This window comes from Sus scrofa, chromosome 10 (assembly GCF_054392235.1).
Source record: "Sus scrofa isolate SSC_HxYL_T2T_F1_AM1 chromosome 10, Sscrofa_HxYL_maternal_Yorkshire_Landrace_v2.0, whole genome shotgun sequence".
In the NCBI taxonomy this organism is placed as follows: domain Eukaryota; kingdom Metazoa; phylum Chordata; class Mammalia; order Artiodactyla; family Suidae; genus Sus; species Sus scrofa.
The window spans coordinates 17,713,177-17,731,895 of NC_139392.1; the positions used below are offsets into that span (position 1 = coordinate 17,713,177).

The following is an 18,719-nucleotide window of genomic DNA, read 5'->3' on the forward strand; positions in this document are numbered from 1 at the left end:
GTGACTTAATACCTAGTCTTGGCACTTAAAAATCACAGTTGTAAAAGAGGGTAAATGTATCTAGTGTTTTAGATGACTCTTTTTTCTGGTTGAATTCTTGAGGAAATAGTGATTTGTTGCTAATAGCCATATTTGGTCAGCCGTCACTTCCCTTTCTCTAGAACAGGCTTGCTTAACCTGGTATTTATTTGAGTGTATGTGGTTGGGTTTTAGGGAACCCATGAAGCCCCTGAATTATGTGTGGCATTTTTATGATTACAGTCCCTGTTGTCCCCCCCAATCCTCCAGTTCCACATCCGTGGATTCAACCAATTGCAAATCAGAAATGGGTGGGGGTTCCAGAAGGTTCCAAAAAGCCAAACTTGAATTTGCCGTGCCACAGCAACTACTTAAATAGCATTTATGTTGTATTAGGTATTCTAAGTAATCTAGAAATAAAGTTTGTGGGAGGGTGTATGTAGGTTATATTCATATATGCTATTTTATATGAGAAACTTGAGTATACCCAGATTTTGGTATCCTGAATGGGGTCCTGGAACCAGTCCCGTGGGGATAACAAGGGACAACTGTATGCATTTTGGGGGGAAATTTTCATAGCCTTTGGCAGATACTTACAGGAATTGATGAGCGGGGAAAAAAAAGTAAGTACTGCTGTTTTAGAGCAAGAATTTCAGTGAGAACACAGAAATAGGTTTGCTGGCTTAGAGTATATATATATGTATAATTTTATTGCTTAGTCCAGTTTACACCCCAATCAGTAGTGCATGAAGTCTCCTGTGTTGGATGATAGCTTTCGAAGATTTGTTGGTGATTATTTTTCAGAGACCAAATTTAGCATTTTTATTTGTGTTTTATGCTACATAAAATTTTAGAGCCCTTTTCAATGACTTGTTCTCTTTCAGTCTTTAACTTTTTTGTTTTCTTTGTATGGTATGAAAACTGGGGGGGAGGGGCATATAATATTAGAATGGCTTTTTCTTAGAATCCTAATAAAATATAGATTCGTGTACATTTTATGTTTCAGGGGTTAGAGTACTGTGAAGAAAGATACACACTGGACCTCACAGGTGGTGGCATGTTTCCTGTGAGGGGGCAGACTGGTAATACCAAACTTTTAGGATGCCAGAGTATAGAGAAATTTCGATCTCATGGTGACAGGGAGGAAGGCATGAATGAAGGTTAGTTGCAAGTACTCATTACAAATCATGTGACTGCTTGATTTAAAATATACAACAGGTATTGGTTTCTAGAGTTCCTACTCCTGGCATTTAAGAAGTTAGAGTAGGAGTTCCCGTCGTGGCGCAGTGGTTAACGAATCCAACTAGGAACCATGAGGTTGCGGGTTCGATCCCTGCCCTTGCTCAGTGGGTCAAGGTTCCGGCGTTGCCGTGAGCTGTGGTGTAGGTTGCAGACGCGGCTTGGATCCTGCGTCGCTGTGGCTCTGGTGTAGGCCGGTGGCTACAGCTCCGATTGGACCCCTAGCGTGGGAGCCTCCATATGCCGTGGGAGCGGCCCAAGAAATAGCAAAAAGACAAAAAAAAAAAAAAAAGAAGAAGTTAGAGTAGTAATTGTTAGTAGAAATTTTTCAGGTCTGTATGAGATACAAGCTATTTCTTGTTCTCCAGATTGCTCTGTGTAGAACTCAATAATTGAATAGATTATGAAAATGAGGGACCCTTGTGTTTTAATTCAGCTGTCAAAACAGACTCACCAAAAAAGGTCTTTAGTTTTGACTAGTGTATTCAAATAGTCTCTGAATAGTCTATGAATTATGTTTACTTCTGTTTGGGCGGGTGAGGGAGAAAAAGATAGCTTTTTTGTTGTTGTTGTCTTTTTAGGGCCAAGCTCATGTCATATGGAGGTTCCCAAGATAGGGGTCCAGTTGGAGCTGTAGCTGCCAGCCTACGCCAACCTACGCCAGAGCCACAGCAGCGCCGGATCCAACCCACCGAGCAATGCAGGGGATCAGACCTGAGTCCTCATGGATACTGGTTGGGCTCGTTAACCACTGAGCCATGATGGGAATTCCAATCATAGTTTTTATTGAGTTGCAGGCAAGGGGGTCACAGCAAGCTAATGCCTTAAAGACTGTGCTCCTGCCTATTTTTTTTGAGACATATGGGCAAACATGCTTTGGTTGCCTTGAAATTTTCTCTCTCCTTTAGTGTCATTCCTTCTCCCTGGTAAACACCTGGCGTAGTGAAAATTGCATAGATTTTAGAATCCAACCAACATGGATTCAAATCCCAGCTCTGTCCCTGGTTGTGACCTTTCACTAATTATTTAACGTTTGTGACTAAGTCTCTGGATTCTTTTTTTTTTTTTAATTGAAATATAGTTGATTTACAGTGTTGTGTTTTACAGCAAAGTGGTTGAATTATACATATACGTATATATTCTTTTTCATGTTCTTTTCCATTATGGTTGATTATAGGATGTTGAATATAGTTTCCTATGCTGTACAGTAGGACCTTGTTGTTTATCCTTTCTGTGTATACTCATTTGCATCTGCTAATCCCAAACTCCCAAGCCATCCCTCCCCCGCCCACCTCCCCTTCAGCCATCACTATGTCTGTTCTCTGTGTCTGTGAGTCTGTTTCTGTAGATAAGTTTATTTGTGTGTGACTGAGCCTCTCTTTATCTGTGAGTAGTATAATACAGTTACACCCTCTGCAGAGGGTGTTGTGAGGATTAAATGTGATAATACAATAGGTTTATTCAGTTCTGGGAATGCTCACAGGGTCCTGGTTTTGTTTGTTCTTACTGGGATTCATTCTCACAGTTAGCTCATTCATCCCAGACATGTCCTATCTCCTAGTCCCACATCTGTATTTGTGATCCAGTTTTCACATCCAACTAAATGTCAAAATAGAACTTCCTGAACTCTGTCTCTTCTTATTCCCCACTCAGCAGCTTCTTTTTCATATTTTCCATTAGTTGTGCCTCAGATTTTTACTTTCCTCTTTCCTTCTACTCATCTCTTGACTTTGTTCTTATCTTTCCATTCCAGCCACCATGCATGTACTTGTCTCCGCACCCCCCGCCCTTTGCCGTATAAGACTAGGATTCTAGTCTTTCTTAACTACAATTCTTCTAAGAATTAAGCCCTAATGCCTTAAAGTATCCATTTTAGGTATTGATAGTCTTTGGTACTGATGATTCATTCTTGGGAGAATTTGAATTCTTAGGTACATTCAAATTATTTTCTACTTTCTACCTGTAATACCTCAAAGTTGCCAAAGATTTAACGGAAAGCAAGCCAGAGATATAACTTTTCTGATGAGTACTTTTAATAAGGTCTTCTTGAAATGGAAAAGCAGTCAAGATACAAGTGAATGAATCTCTTCTTAGAGAACAAATGATAGAAATGTGTTTTGAAAAATCAAATCCAATATGAATTAAACCTCTTAGTTTATGAGAAAATCTTGGTCTAATTTTATTTGGGGGATTTAGTTTGAGATAATTCTAGTTTTTTAAAAAAATATCTTCTTTTCTTTTAGCTCTGTCTCCTGACACCAGTGTTTCAGTCTTTACCTGGCAGGTGAATATATATGGACAGGGAAAGCCATCTATTTATTTGGGACTTTTTGACATAAATCGTTGGTATCATGCACAAATGCCAGATTCGTTAAGGTATGATTCCCTGTCTTGCTCTCTTATTATTTTTAAGAATTTTTATGTGTAACAATTCATTGATTCAGTAATTCTGTAAAATTTTCATTTAGATCTGGAGAATATCTACATAATTGCTCTTATTTTGCATTGTGGTCACTGGATTCTGTTGTAAGTAAGACTTCTCCACATTACGTCTTGGATGTATTAGTACACGAGAGAAGTTTAAGTCGAGGAGTTCCTCCTTCATATCCACCTCCTGAGCAGTTTTTTAACCCAAGTACTTATAATTTTGGTATGTATTTCCTTATTACTACTTTTTGAGAAAAATTACATGCAAGAGTATGTATGTGTGTGTATTTATGCTGTGTGTATAGTTATTGTTCATTTCTCATTGTTAATATATGGTTAAGAAGTTAATTTGATATGTGCACAAGAAATTTAATGTTCGTATATGTTTTATAGAAAGATTATTACTATTCTGAATTTACTGGAAAAGATATTAACTATTTCTTCTTAAGTGCACTTGTGATAAGGTTTGGTATCATGTTAGGGATAGAAATGCATGGACAAATTTTTGCCATCTCAAATATAATATGTAAGCGGATTTTTTTAAATCTTTTTTAGATGCCACTTGTTTGTTAAACTCAGGAGTTGTTCATATAACTTGTACTGGCTTTCAGAAGGAGGTAGGTAACAACCAACAAATTAGACAGTTTCTTCTTGAATGGAAGTCAGGTCATGGATTAAACTTTACTTTGCGCTAATTATATAAACTCTTATTTCATCTTAAATGGTAGCTTCAGCTAGGCTTATGAGATTAGCAGCTAGTAGAACCAGTCACTGAGGTATTGGGATGGTCTTAGCAGCTTTATATGGATTTTAGCTCTTGAACCCCAAGTAAAAGAGTGCAGTAGGTCAGTGCCATCACATCCCCTATTAATCTGCCCTCTTAATTCTCTTCATTCTCAGAAAGCCTGTGAGGAAATGAAATAATGCAAAGAAAGTACCTAGCACAGTGCCTAGCATAGAGTGGGTTATGTCTCAATATGTTGAAAATACTTTTCCAGGAAAACACGAAGTGGCAGATCCTTTAAGTGATAACCAGCTAGATGTGAATGAATGCCATATTTATACTTTGTATCTCTTTCCCATTAGACCAAGAGGAATAAACTGCAAGATTTTTCTTTTGTGGGTGGTATGTTTAAGCTCTGTAACCAAGTCTTTGAGCTTTATAGAAGGTAACAGGGTTACCTTGCAGATAAACTACTTACTCTTATCAGTAATGTTATTTGTAACTAGCAAGCATTGGTTACCTCAAGAACCTCTAAGTTTTTTTCCTTGCAAGAACAAAAATGTAGTCTTTTACAGTTCTCATTCGGTGTCTATTCAAAATGTTATTCAAAATGTTAAATTTAAAGTAGGGTGATGAGTTTACTAATTATTCTTAAATTTGATTATTTGAATTGAGCATTTATTGATATCTTATTATTCAATCTGTTATAGACTTTGACTTTTTTGAAGAAATCAGGACCATCTCTCAATGAAGTCATTCCGGATGGTTATAATCGATGTCTTGTGGCTGGCCTTCTCTCACCAAGACTTATTGATATTCAGCCTTCCAGTTTAAGTCAGGTGGAGAACTTTTGATAATTTCTTTTGGATCATATGTTATTAGCTTTTTATTACAATAAAAAATATGTTAGATAATTTCTGCAAAAGTAGGTTGAGTAGTATAATGCCAACTCTTCATTTTTGTCAGTAGCTATAGTCTTGGGGTTTGTCTTAAAAATCATACCTCTAGGACCCTATAGGCCTAACTTGACACCAGGTCTATAGGATATTGAGCACATCATGGCTGCATCACACATGCCATGAGTAGAAATTGCGACAGTCCAGGGGCCATTTTGCAGTCCCCAGAGAGAACAGCATAGGTACAAGAGAATAAGACCCCATGAGGAGAAATCTTGACTTAGGTTGACTCTTGTCGTCTGCAGCAATTAATTGTGGTCCTTGTATCAGCTTCGCTGGGAAATGCAAATTCTTGGTTCCTACCCTAGAGCTATTGAATCAGAAGCTCCAGGAGTAGAGCCTAGCAATTGTGTTTTAATAACCTCTTGATGTGATTTCTGATGCAGTATTTTGAGAATCATTACATTATAGAAACGAGTGTCTTGTGAAAGCCTATTGGTGAAGATTCCAGGTTCCTGCAAAACATAATAGTTATGCAAGTCAGACTGAGTTGTGAAGGCAAAAATCTTAATTTCCCAATGGGTAGTTATAAATTCACTCACAGTTTTCCTCGTCCCAATATATTTTATTAGTTAGGAGACAAATGCGTTGACTAGTGACAATTTATATATAATTCACATTTATTTTAACTTGGTTTTTGCTAATAAAATCTGCTAAAAGAAAGTAAACCAATCCCAGGTCATTTTCCTGTGGAGAAAGAAAATGTTAACTCTTTCTCCTCAAGTAGAGTTTTATTTTATTTTTATTATTATTATTTTTTTTTGGCCTTTTCTAGGGCTGTACCTGAGTGAGGCATATGGAGGTTCCCAGGCTAGGGGTCTAATCTGAGCTGTAGCTGCCGGCTTGCACCACAGCCACAGCAATGTGGGATCCTAGCCTTGTCTGCGACCTACGCCACAGCTCACAACAATGCCGGATCCTTAACCCACTGAGCGAGGCCAGGGATTGAACCCGAAATCTCATGTTCCTAGTCGGATTCGTTAACTGCTGAGCCATGACAGGAACTCCACAAGTAGTGTTTTAATTACAGGTGTGTAGCATAATGAATAATTACAGGTATACAGCATAATGAATTGTTGGAAAAATAGCCTTTAGATATCAAATGAAATGTAAATAGTGCTACTAACAACACCTGCCGTTGGAATTTAATTTCATGGAATTAAGAGAAATTCATTATTACTATTGTCAGGAGATTTTTTTTTTTCTGTCCCCTCCCCTTTATATTACTGTTCCAAGTAAATAGTCACTCTGTGGTAATGCACATTCATCCCTCAGTATCCTTGGAAGATCAGTTCTAGGATCCCAAAATCTAAGGATGCTCAAGTATCTTACATAAAATGGCAGAGTATTTGCATATAACTCATGCACGTCTGCCATAGACTTTAAATCATCTCTAGGCTTAAAAGTACATAACACAACAGCTGGCACACAACAAACTCAAGGGTTTTTTTGGTTTGTTTTCTGTTTTTGAGGCCCACACCCGTGGCATATGGAAGTTCCCGGGCTAGGGGCCAAGTCAGAGCTGCACTTGCTGGCCTACACCACAGCCACAGCAACACAGGATCCGAGCCATGTCTGTAACCTACACCACAGCTCGTGGCAATAGCAGATCCTTTACCCACTAAGCGATTCCAGGAATCGAAGCTGCATCCTCTTGGATCCTAGTTGGGTTCGTTAACTGCTGAGCCATGAAGGGAGCTCCTCCCCAGATGTTTTTTTGTTTGCAGCGTGGATGCTGCTATGGAGGGCTTACAGTGGTTATCTACATTAACATTTTTTAGGCCCACCAATGATATGGGGATAGGAGATAAGTGGCTGTGGTGCGATATTCCATTTTTTATCCACAATTAACAGGAGTTTTTTTTTTTTTTTTTTTTTTTTTTTTTTTAAGAGAAGCCTATTTGGAGGTGAGCAACTTTACAAGAAAGTCTCATTCTTCCATCAGCTGGATCATGTCCAAGATATTTTACCTGAATTTCTTGACCCAACTTCTAATCCTAAAGCAGTGGAGTGTTTAATTTTTTTGTTGATTAGGTTGTGTGTTATGAAGTGGTGCTGCGGTCACGTTGGGGTATAGTTTAACCGTTACTCCAGTGTCTCTGCTCCACATTCCGATTCTTGCTCTTGATTATCTTTGCAGATTTCAGTAATGGAGTCTCTTGCTTTGCACATAGCATTGGGTGTTGGTGCAAATATAGACCATATTTCTTCATCTACCTAATAGTTACTTCTGTTTCCGCCTGAAGATTTTTGTAAATGATTGCTGCTTGGTCTAGCAGGTTTTGCTTTTTGTTGTTGGTGGTGGTGGTCTTTTTGCCATTTTTTGGGCTGCTCCCTCGGCATATGGAGGTTCCCAGGCTAGGGGTCAAATCGGAGCTGTAGCCGCCGGCCTACGCCACAGCAATGCGGAATCAGAGCCGCGTCTGCAACCTACACCATAGCTCACAGCAATGCCGGATCCTTAACCCACCGAGCAAGGCCAGGGATTGAACCCGCAACCTCATGGTTCCTAGTTGGATTCGTTAACCACTGAGCCATGATGGGAACTCCGGGTGGTTTTTTTTTTTTTTTTTTTTTGATAATGGAATCTGAACAGTTTTTATAGCAGGTCCACTTTCTTTTCTAGACACTTGAGGTTTTGAAATAGTTTTATTAATAATCTTTTGTTTATTGTGAGTAGTATGGTCTTTTTTTAGCCTATCTACTTGGTGAATTTATTAAGAGAATTGTTGATACATGGTGTAGAAGAAATCTGTTCTTTCTGTTTAATGGCCCTTGAATAATAAAGTTTGATTAACTAGAACAATCTAACTTTGGGCGGTGCATTTGCATTTAAGCTAGTAAGCTTCCATTCCTCTCCGCTTTAGGAGAACAGCAAAGTTGAAAAACACCAGATTCAAAATGGCTTTATGCAGCTCTGACTTAGGTTTATTAAAAGACTTTCGGTAAATTTTGACCTGGTGGCTCTGCTTATAGGGCCTTTTGGTCGTTAGGGAAGGAAACTGACTACCCCTCCCTACCACAGCCTCCAAATTAGTGAGGTTCGTCATCCTTAAGGAACTGGGCACTCTTAAGTGCTCTATTTAATTTTTCTGCTTTAGGGAATTAATACTGATTCCCCCCCATTATACATTTTTAAACTTACAGTAGTAATATCTAAGTTTTAAAAAGAAAAATGAAGTGAGGAAAATTACCCATAATGCAACCATGTTAATGAAACAGCATTTATTTTCTGTGATTGTTTTAAATCTGGTAATCCAACCTATGGTTTTTTCTTTACCACTTATATAGACAGTTACTTGAATAATTTGAATTCAGAAAATTGACTATATGGAAGCATGCAAATACTGACATTTTGTTGACCCTTTTTTTATGTATCTTTTAAAAAACTGTATTCCCAGAACAGACCAAATGAAGCTGTCTTTGTTAGTAATGCATATATTAGAGGTAAAACACAAAAAAGCGAGAAAGTGATTCCTCTAAAAGGCTGGAGAGTGATTATCACTCTCCACTGAAAAGGATGGGAGAGGTGGGTAGGATTTGCTTAGACAGTTAGGATGAGACTGAGGCTTCTGAGAAAGAGTCCAGACTGGGGTCGTCATCAGTGGTTTCATCACTGTCCACTTGGTAGTTATTTGTTAGTTGTATGTATGGTATTTGACTTTTTGGATCTCTTTCTCTCTCCATACACATGAAAAGGATGGTATCATATATGCAAAATTCATATATTGTTAGGACTTGTTGTATTAATTACTTTTTTTTTTTTTTTTTTTGCCTTTTAGGGCCGCACCCATGGCATATGGAGTTCCCAGGCTAGGGGTCTAATTGAAGCTGTAGCCACTGGCCTACACCACAGCCACAGCAACGCAGTATCCTTAATCCACTGAGCAAGGCCAGGGATTGAACACGCAATCTCAGATTTGTTTCCACAGCGCCACAATGGGAATTCCTATTAATTACATATTTTTAAGTTTCATCAAGTTGTTACTTTTATAGAAATTCTTTGTAAAATATGTAGATATTTACCCTGTCATAAATCATACAGATATCTTCCTCGCTATTTCCTCTTCATTGCTTTATTCTTTTACCTCATTCAAATTTAATAATTTTATTGTCAAATGCATTTTAAAGTTCTGGTTTAAATTTTTTTTTCCCTAACACCTAAATGTTTAACATTTAAGGCTATAATTCATCTTTATGTATCAATTCAGGTAAAGGTTCAGTTTTCTTTATCCCAGATGATTCATCCAGCTCTGCTACACCGTTTGTGAAATAGGACTCATAATAACCTTTTCTCAAGCTAACTGAAATACCACCTTTATCTGATAAGTTTGTTTCTACTGGGTTCCATTTCCATGTTTTTGTCTTTTTTTTTTTTTCTTTTTAGGGCCCCACCCGAGGCATGTTGAGGTTCCCAGGCTGAGGGGCCGAATCAAAGCTGTAGCTGCCAACCTACACCACAGCCACAGCAACGCCAGACCTGAGCCGCAGCTGCAACCTACACCACAACTCACAGCAACACCGGATCCTTAATCCACTGAGCAAGGCCAGGGATTGAACCTGCGTCCTCATGGATACTAGTCAGATTAGTTTCTGCTGCGCCATGACAGGAGCTCTGATTTTTTTTGTGCATTTTCATCACCTCTCCTCAAACCCCATAATCACTAGTGGTCAGTTCCTTTCTCCCTCTGTCTTCTAGCCTTTGGAAACCACTAATCTGCTTTCTGTTTTTATGGATTTACTTGTTCTAGAAACTTCATATAAATGGAATCGAATGATACGTAGCCTTTTGTGACTAAATTCCTTGACTTAGCACAGTGTTTTCAAGGTTCATCCATATCATAGATCAGTACTTCATCCTGTTTAATGGCTGAGTAATATTACATTGTACAATCTACCACATTTTATTTATCCATGCTTCAGTTGAAGGGCATTTAGGTTGTTTTCACTTTGGCTATTATGATGCTTCATATACAGTTTTTATGTGGACATGTGCTTGTTTTCATTTCTCTTTTGGGGAACTACCAGACTATTTTTCAAAGTGCCTATCCCATTTTACGTTCCCACCAGCAGTGTATGAGGATTTTCTACATTATCACCAGTGCTTGTTGTTTTTTTGTTTATACTCATCCTAATGAGATGTAATAATTTTAAACACTGTAAAATATTATATTCTGAACTAGAACTTGCTACCTCTGTCTCTAATCACATATCCTTTCTTTTTTCTTTTATTGTTTAATTCATGGTTTAGGAAGAACAGTTAGAAGCTATATTGTCGGCAGCAATCCAGACAAGTTCTCTGGGACTTTTGACTGGATGTATCAGAAGGTGGATAACAGAAGGTAAGATTGTGCTTTTTAACAATTTAGAAATACTTAACTTGATTTTGTGATAATTGTAGGTTTACATGCAATTAAGATAGGTACCGTTCACACACACACACCCACACACACACCCACACCCCCATATGGTAAGATCTGGCAAATCTCTAGTACTTTATGACATCCACGATGGCTCATGTTGCTTTTTTATAGCCATGCCTACTACTTCCTCACCCCTATTCCTATTGCCTGCAACTACCCATTTATTCTGTTTCTATAATTTGTCATTTCAAAAATGTTCATAAATGGAATCCTACAGTATGTAACCATTTATTTTATTTATTAACTTTTGGCTGTGCCTGTGGCATGTAGAAGTTCCCGGGCCAGCAATCTGACCTAAGCCACCGAAATGACGATGCTGGATCCTTAACCTGCTGCCTACAAGGAAACTCCCAGTGTAGTCTTTAAGAATTGGCTCTTTTTACTCAGAAAAATTCTCTGGAGGATTCATTCAAGTTGTGTGCATTTTTCTTTACAAGCACACACTTGATACACGTGCACATTGTTTTTGTTCTGAGCATTTGAGAATAAGTTGAAGGCATCATGCTTCTTTACTCATAAATATTTCAGTGTATTTAAGAATTAGGATATTTACTTAAAAACTACTTTGCATTTATAAAAAAAGAAAACTGATATAATACATGCTATTATCTGGTTTGTAGACATTATTGAAATCTCACTAATTGTCTTAATAATGTCCTTTGTAACATTTTTAGGGAGGGGGGATTTAGAATCCAATCCATAATATATTTTTATTTCGTTTTCATATCTTTTTATTCTCAGTCTTGTATAATTCTTAAGGCTTTGTCTTTTAAGAAATTGAGATTTTTAAAAAATATAAGTCTATTACTTTGTAGACTGCCCATCAGTTTGTGTTTGTTGAACTTTCCTCATGATGAAATTCCGGTTTCACGTTTTTCAGAGCAGCGTTACTTGAATTGTTGTGCTCCCTGACTTGATACCCTGAGGATACATGATGCCAGTTTGTCTCCATTAATGTTGATGTTAATGTTGCTCGGTTGGTTAGAGTGGTTTCTTTCAAGTTTCTCCACTGAGAAGTTCCTAAAGTTTTGTTTATCATTAGTAATCATTCTTTATTTTTTTCCTTTCATATTTGCAAATAAGAACAACCAAATTCTGCTGCTAATTTGCGCTTTGTTCTTGAATGGACATGGAATAAAGTAGTTTTCACAAAAGGGGAATTTGACAGACTATGTAAGTATTACATTAAAAAATTAATTTTTATGTTTAAAGTACATCATCTTTTTTTTTGGCTGCCCTGCAACATAGGGAGTTCCTGGGCTAGGGGTCAGATCTGAGCTTCAGTTGCAACCTGTGCCTCAGCTGTGACAGCACTGGATCCTTTAACCCACAGTGCCAGGCTGGGGACTGAACATGTGTACTGTTGTCACTGCAGAGATGCTTCCCACCCCATTGCATCACGTCAGGAATTCCCGTAATAATGATTTTTAATCATTTTGAACTTAATAAACTCTTTTAAGGACATCCCAAAAGACCGCTATTTCTTTTTACATTAGAGTGACAAAATGATTTTTTTGACCAAGATTTTGCAACAGATTATTTAAATTGGCAGCACGTTAGATATGTCTGAAATAGCAAGTTTCGTATTTATACCTTACTTGACTTTTGGTCTTAGGAGTTTGATTTATAAAATATACTGATGATAAGAGTAAAGAGAAAATGACAGTTAATCTCTGAGTTTTATTCATTTTCTATTTAAAATATTTGCTAGTATAAAGAAGCTGAATAGCAGGGCAAAAACTCATCACCTCTGCCTTCTACTAACACATGTCATTGGTTATTCCAACTCTTGTTTATTGGTCTGTTTTACATTTTGAGTTTTTTGTTATCCTGTGAATATTAAAAATCCATTATGCTCAATTAGTGCAGAAATAACGTTAAAAAAGTAATGTATGATTGCCCTGTACCTGAAAGTAAAATTTAAGTTTATTTAGAAGTGTGTGTGTATACATATATATATATATATGTTTTTGTTATTAGTGTTATTGTGTTATGATGAAGGAATAGATGGATGTTTTAAAAATGTTATTCTTAGTAAAGGATTTTTAAAGCAACAGGATTTGATAGGAAGACAGTTCTATAGTATTTTTAGGTAGGACGTGCTTACACAAAACGGTACACATGAAGTAAGTAACTTACAATATTTCAGTAATCACAGTGCATTTGAAGTCTGGAACACGTGATAATTCATAATCAGGGTAAAAAAAAATTTTTTTGAGAAAATGTTTTCAGCGCTGATTATGTAAGATAAGGTATATAAAAAATAATTAACTCGGTTTATAAATTGTATACCTTTGTTATGCTTTGAGCATATGTTTCAGGGTTGAACTTGGTAGCTCAGATACACTTATTGCTTTGAGCTTCATTGATGGTTAGTGGAGTTGTTTTTTTTTTGTTTTGTTTTGTTTTTTTGTCTTTGTTGTTGTTGTTGTTGTTGTTGCCATTTCTTGGGCTGTTCCCGCGGCATATGGAGGTTCCCAGGCTAGGGGGTGAATCGGAGCTGTAGCCACCGGCCTACACCAGAGCCACAGCAACGCAGGATCCGAGCCGCATCTGCAACCTACACCACAGCTCACGGCAACGCCGGATCGTTAACCCACTGAGCAAGGGCAGGGATCAAACCTGCAACCTTCTGGTTCCTAGTCAGATTCGTTAACCACTGCGCCACGACGGGAACTCCGGGGTTGTTTTTTTAAACTAAGAATAATTAAAATACAAAGCATAGTACTAGTATTTGAAATGTATTGGAAGTAAAGCAAATGATTTGAGGAAGTACTTAGAATTAAGATATTTGTTTTCTGACCCAGTGACACATTATGTAATTAAATCTTACCTAAAATTTTATCTAAAAAGATGTACCCAATAGCAGCTAAAAGAAATTCCTCCAAAAATGCTTTTGCAAACTCAACCTTGAGTTTGAAATGAAAGGACAGCTGAGTCTGCAATGCATTATAGCAAGCATGTGATTATATTGTAATACATTACTATCTGAGTCTTAGTTTCAGTGTCCCATTTTTGAAGACTGGAGGTGAGAGAAAGATAATCACAGAGTGACATAGTACATTAAAAAATCTGATATAAAAGATTTATTTCAAGGAGAAGCATTTAGTGAATATAACTGATTTCTAGTGAATCTGAAGTTGAATCTGTCACTTTCCTCTGTACTCACATATTGCTTACTTCATTCTACACATTTAAAATTTGTACCTGTTCCTTCTGGATTCCTTGAGGGTATTTATCATTTGAAGCTTGTCTTTGTAAACCTCATAATGTATAGACTAATTCTGTGGTTAGTAGGATTTGAGATATTTTGCATTTGTGATTTTAATTAATGTAGGTTTACTGTGTCAAAACTAATCTTATATTTTATCCTTGAAAGGTGCACCATTATTTGATGGTTCTTGTCGTTTCATCGATCCACAGACTATACAGTCTATCCAGCAGTGCAGTTTACTTCTTAGCAACCTTAATACAGTCTTAAGCTGTTTTGCAACGGAGGCCCAAGAGATCACTGAGAGAGGTGTGCTCCTTATCTTGTATAAATGGATGTTTTCTTGAATTTTACTTCCTTGGAGAAAAATAAATTTCCTGTATATTAGATGGATCATTGGGCAAAAAGGCCATCATTTCTCAAATGGCGGAAATTTTTTTTTTTTTTTTTTTAATGAGAAGCTACAGAATGTTAATTAGATGTGCCGTGAGCGCACAATTAAATGTACTTGGGAATTTGGGAGTTAAATGTAAGAATTGTTAAGGTAGTATTACTCATTGTAGAACTTCAAATTTTAAAGTTATATGTAAGATTTTATTCATAGAGTTATGATTTTTCTCATCTGTTTTGCCATGTAAATAAAATAGCCTATTTCATTTAAACGCCTGGTTTGAAGAACCTGTATTAATGATACAGTGCTAGTTTGTTTTAATGTATAAATTTGATTACCAAAATTAACTAAGTGGAAGTGTAGTTAATATGGAAGCATATTTACCTAAAATGTCTGTTTTAATCGGTGCGTTATGTTAGCATTTTGAAGGTTATTTGTTCAAGTTAGGTTTGTTTAAAAATAACATATATTTAAAATCACCAAGTAATTACTTTTTTTGAAAACTAATGAGTACCTGGATTTTTCATTTGTGGTTGATAAATTGAAAGCTAAACAACTGATTTTTAACTCTCTACAGGTGTCATGGACTTAAGCAATAAGTATACGGTCAGCCAGCTCATCTGTCAGTATGCACAAGTGGTTCTTTGGTTCTCTCATTCTGGGCTTTTACCAGAGGGCTTAGGTAAAATATTTAACTTAATCCATAAATATTAATTGGGACATCTTTAAATCTTTGTAATTTTGTGGTTGTGTTCTAGTGTTGTAGTTTTCCTTTCTTCTGCTACCTCACTTGTGTTTGTTTTCTTCTATTCTTACCTTCTTTTCTTATGTACCTTCAGTGCCTCACCCCATGCCTGATACGCAGATCTTCCATACATGTTTGTTGGGTTAGAAGGAAAGAATATTTAACAAAACCTGGCTTCTGAAAATGGGTTCAGTGATATCACCAGGTGTTATTTAGATCTATAGAACTGTGAGCTTTATAATCTCACTTGCTGATCTTTTTCTCTTAAAGGTTCTTTTCTTATGGTTATGAACCAATATTATTTGCCATCAGTTATATACCCCCTTTAATGATTCATGCTAATGCCAAGAATTAGAGAATCTGACTTTTACTTCATTTGTTTAGAACATACTTTTGAAGCTTCCAACTTCTTGCATTTCCAGGAAACATGTTAGATTTATTTAGATGTGCTCATGCCACTGCATAATTACCGTTGAGCTTATTCTTTCATAGTTAGATTTTTTCATTTTAGATTTTTACTTGAACAAAGAGTGAGCTTGTTTTTAAATTATCGTTTGCGTCTAGGAGAATAAAATCATTTTCTGGAATAGCTTTTCTGGGGTGAAAACCAGCATCCTCTTGACTTTCATGAGAGACTCTTATGTGTGCATCTGTTAATAAAAGGACGTGTAGTGCTCTTTTATTACTTTTCATTTAGGAAGACCGCAAATCATACAGCATTATAAAATTATAGTAAAATATCTTTTTGTAACCTTAAGTATTTTGGGGCTATTTTGGAAATATTACTAGCTTTTTTTCCAACTCTTAAAAAACATTTAGATGATGCTGTGCAGTTATCAAGGTTATGCTACAACTACCCTGTAATTCAGAACTACTACACCAGTCGTCGACAGAAGTGTGAGCGTTTATCAAGGTATAGTACATCCAGAACCCTTAAAAGAATCTTAGAAATTACTTGTGTAAGAAGTCAAAGCTTTCTCAATTTAAACAGAATTCATGACGTTATAAAACAAATAAATGGCCAGAATTCTCAGTAAGGTATATGAATTTGTCACCAGCATTGCTGTATTTTAGTCGTAGTGTTTGCCTTGACATAATTATTTTAGAACTTATAGAATTAGAATTATTTTAGAACTTTAGAATTATTTTAGAACTTATTTAGAACTTATAAGTATAGCTCTTCCCGTTATTTCCTAAGCATAACTATTTACTATGATTGATTCATTAGAGGAGATTCTATAATAAAAGCGTGTATTTTTCCCAGAAATTTTTATTCAGGAAAAATTTTGAAGCAACTGTTTATTGAAAAAGCATAGGAGTTCCTGTTGCGGCGCAGCAGAAACAAATCCGACTAGGAACCATGAGGTTGCATGTTTGATCCCTGGCCTTGCTCAGTGGGTTAAGGATCCATCGTTGCCATGAGCTGTGGTGTAGACCGAAGACACGGCTCAGATCCCACGTTACTGTGGCTGTGGTGTAGGCCGGCGGCTATAGCTCTGATTAGACCCCTAGCCTGGGAACCTCCATGTGCCTTGGGTGCAGCCCTAGAAAGACAAAAAAAAAAAAAAAGAAGAAGAAGAAAAAGCATAAAATATATCATGTTATTTTACATTCTTTCCACCAACAGTTGCGTTTTAGCACTTCAACCATTTTTTATTTCTTTTTTTAATTCATAACCTCCTTCCCCTTTTAAAATACATCTTTAGTTTGTTCCTTTGACATAAAGACATAGAAACAATAGAAGTGAAGGTAGTGTTTAGAGCCTTGGCTATACTTCTGGAATTATAAGTAGCCTTCTTCCTCAAGTTGGAATTACAGAATTGTAGAACAGCACATAACCTTTAGAGCAATGATTTACAAACCTTGAATCACTTGGGAATCTGTACAAGGCTGTGCCAGCTATAATTTTGATACATGACAAGTTTATGCTTTAAAATAACTAGAATAGTGAGCATGAACTTGGGAGATTTATTAGGCATATTAAAAACTTCTTGGAGTTGTGGAGCAGCGGAAACAAATCCGACTAGTAACCATGGGGTTACAGGTTCGATCCCTGGCCTTGCTCAGTGTGCTAAGGCTCTGGTGTTGGCTGTGAGCTCTAGTGTAGGTCACAGACACAGCAAGGATCCTGCCAGCTGCAGCTCTGATTTGATCCCTAGCTGAGGAACTTCCATATGCCGCTGGCCAAGCCCTGGAAAGCAAAAAAAACCCCAGACTTCTCAATCTCTTATTTCCTAAGTATATGCCCTTGAGCAGGTTGGCTAAGCTTTCTAATCCTGTCACATAAATTATAAATTCAATATAAAAGTGAACTAAAATATTGTATGCAAGGCACTTCTTACCAGTGCTTTACTCATAAGAAAGTTTCAGTAAATAGTAACTGCTCCTGCTATTATTAATATTAGATGAGGAAACAGACAAGGTCAGCGTCTGCTCATTACCTAATAGTCTCTCAATAGTATATACTATAAAGGAATTACCGAGATTAAAAGACTAGTCAAATGATGCAACTGAAAATATAACTCTTTGACTTTAATTTTCAATATTATTTTCTCTATACTGCCATGCTGGTTAGTAATTTGCTCAAGATGGTAAAAAGTGAACAGCCCTCAGGCATTTTGCTGGCTAGAGCACATTCTTTCCCGAAACCCGACCTTCACTGACTTGCTGATGACCATTGAATAAACTTGAGGCTTCTTCAGGGTTTATTTGATTAACACTAATCCTAAATATCCTTAATGTTGCCCTTTTGCAGAGGCAAGTGGAATCCTGATTGCTTGATGATCGATGGAATGGTTTCCCAATTAGGAGATCGAGTAGAGAAGCTGTGGAAACGGGATGAAGGAGGCACAGGAAAATATCCTCCTACTAGTTTACATGTAGGTTTGCAATAACATGAAATCTAGTCTCCAAAGTTGGGAGGGGAGGGGGAGGCATGCTTAACTGTATTTTTTTACACTTAGCACAGGCTTGGGAAAAACAAGGAGCATAAATGAATGGATACATAACATGTGCTGAATTTTTTTTTAATAGGCATTACTTGACATATACCTGTTGGAAGATGTTACTGAAGCAAGCAAGCATTCTATTGTATCCTTTAAAATTTTATCGAATAATTCAAGTAGTAGGAACCTTGCACATCTAATTCAATCTGAATTTCACATTTGATTTTTTTTTTTTTTTTTTTTTTTTTTTTGAGCCACAGCGTATGGAAGTTCCCAGGCTAGGGGTTGAAGCGCAGCTGTAGCTGCCAGCCAACACCACAGCAACTCGGGATCCGAGCCGTGTCTGTGACCTATACCACAGCTCACGGCAACGCCCAATCCTTAACCCGCTGAGCAAGGCCAAGGATGGAACTCATGTCCTCTTGGATACTGAGTCACAACGAGAACTCCATCGCATTTGAGTTTGTTTTAAAGGAAGTATTCTTAACCCAGGACCTGTTGGTTGGGTTCAGATGATCTATGGTTATCAACCTGAAACTATGCAAAACTTTGTTTTATGTTTATTTTTCTAGGAATAGGGTTCATGGCCCTAGCATTGTGTTTGAGACTTGTGGTCCTTTAAATAAGATTCTTGTATTAA

At 37.0% G+C, this 18,719-nt stretch overlaps 1 protein-coding gene across 7 annotated transcripts in view; it reads left to right on the top strand.

Annotated features, from left to right (window-relative positions):
- The window catches only part of AHCTF1 (AT-hook containing transcription factor 1), a 79,648-nt gene that overhangs the window by 23,296 nt on the left and 37,633 nt on the right, over window positions 1–18,719 (top strand). For all 7 annotated transcript variants that reach the window (XR_014817474.1, XR_014817473.1, XR_014817472.1 and 4 more), the window contains 12 exons: window positions 1,025–1,178; window positions 3,501–3,633; window positions 3,726–3,907; window positions 4,240–4,301; window positions 5,119–5,247; window positions 10,616–10,706; window positions 11,871–11,960; window positions 14,167–14,307; window positions 14,967–15,071; window positions 15,954–16,047; window positions 17,890–18,013; window positions 18,168–18,224. Coding sequence is in view for 4 of the 7 variants with exons in the window: in XM_084979258.1 (XP_084835384.1) it covers window positions 1,025–1,178; window positions 3,501–3,633; window positions 3,726–3,907; window positions 4,240–4,301; window positions 5,119–5,247; window positions 10,616–10,706; window positions 11,871–11,960; window positions 14,167–14,307; window positions 14,967–15,071; window positions 15,954–16,047; window positions 17,890–18,013; window positions 18,168–18,224 (1,362 nt within the window). In the remaining 3 variants the exon portion in view is untranslated. The remainder of the gene's footprint in view (window positions 1–1,024; window positions 1,179–3,500; window positions 3,634–3,725; window positions 3,908–4,239; window positions 4,302–5,118; window positions 5,248–10,615; window positions 10,707–11,870; window positions 11,961–14,166; window positions 14,308–14,966; window positions 15,072–15,953; window positions 16,048–17,889; window positions 18,014–18,167; window positions 18,225–18,719) is intronic.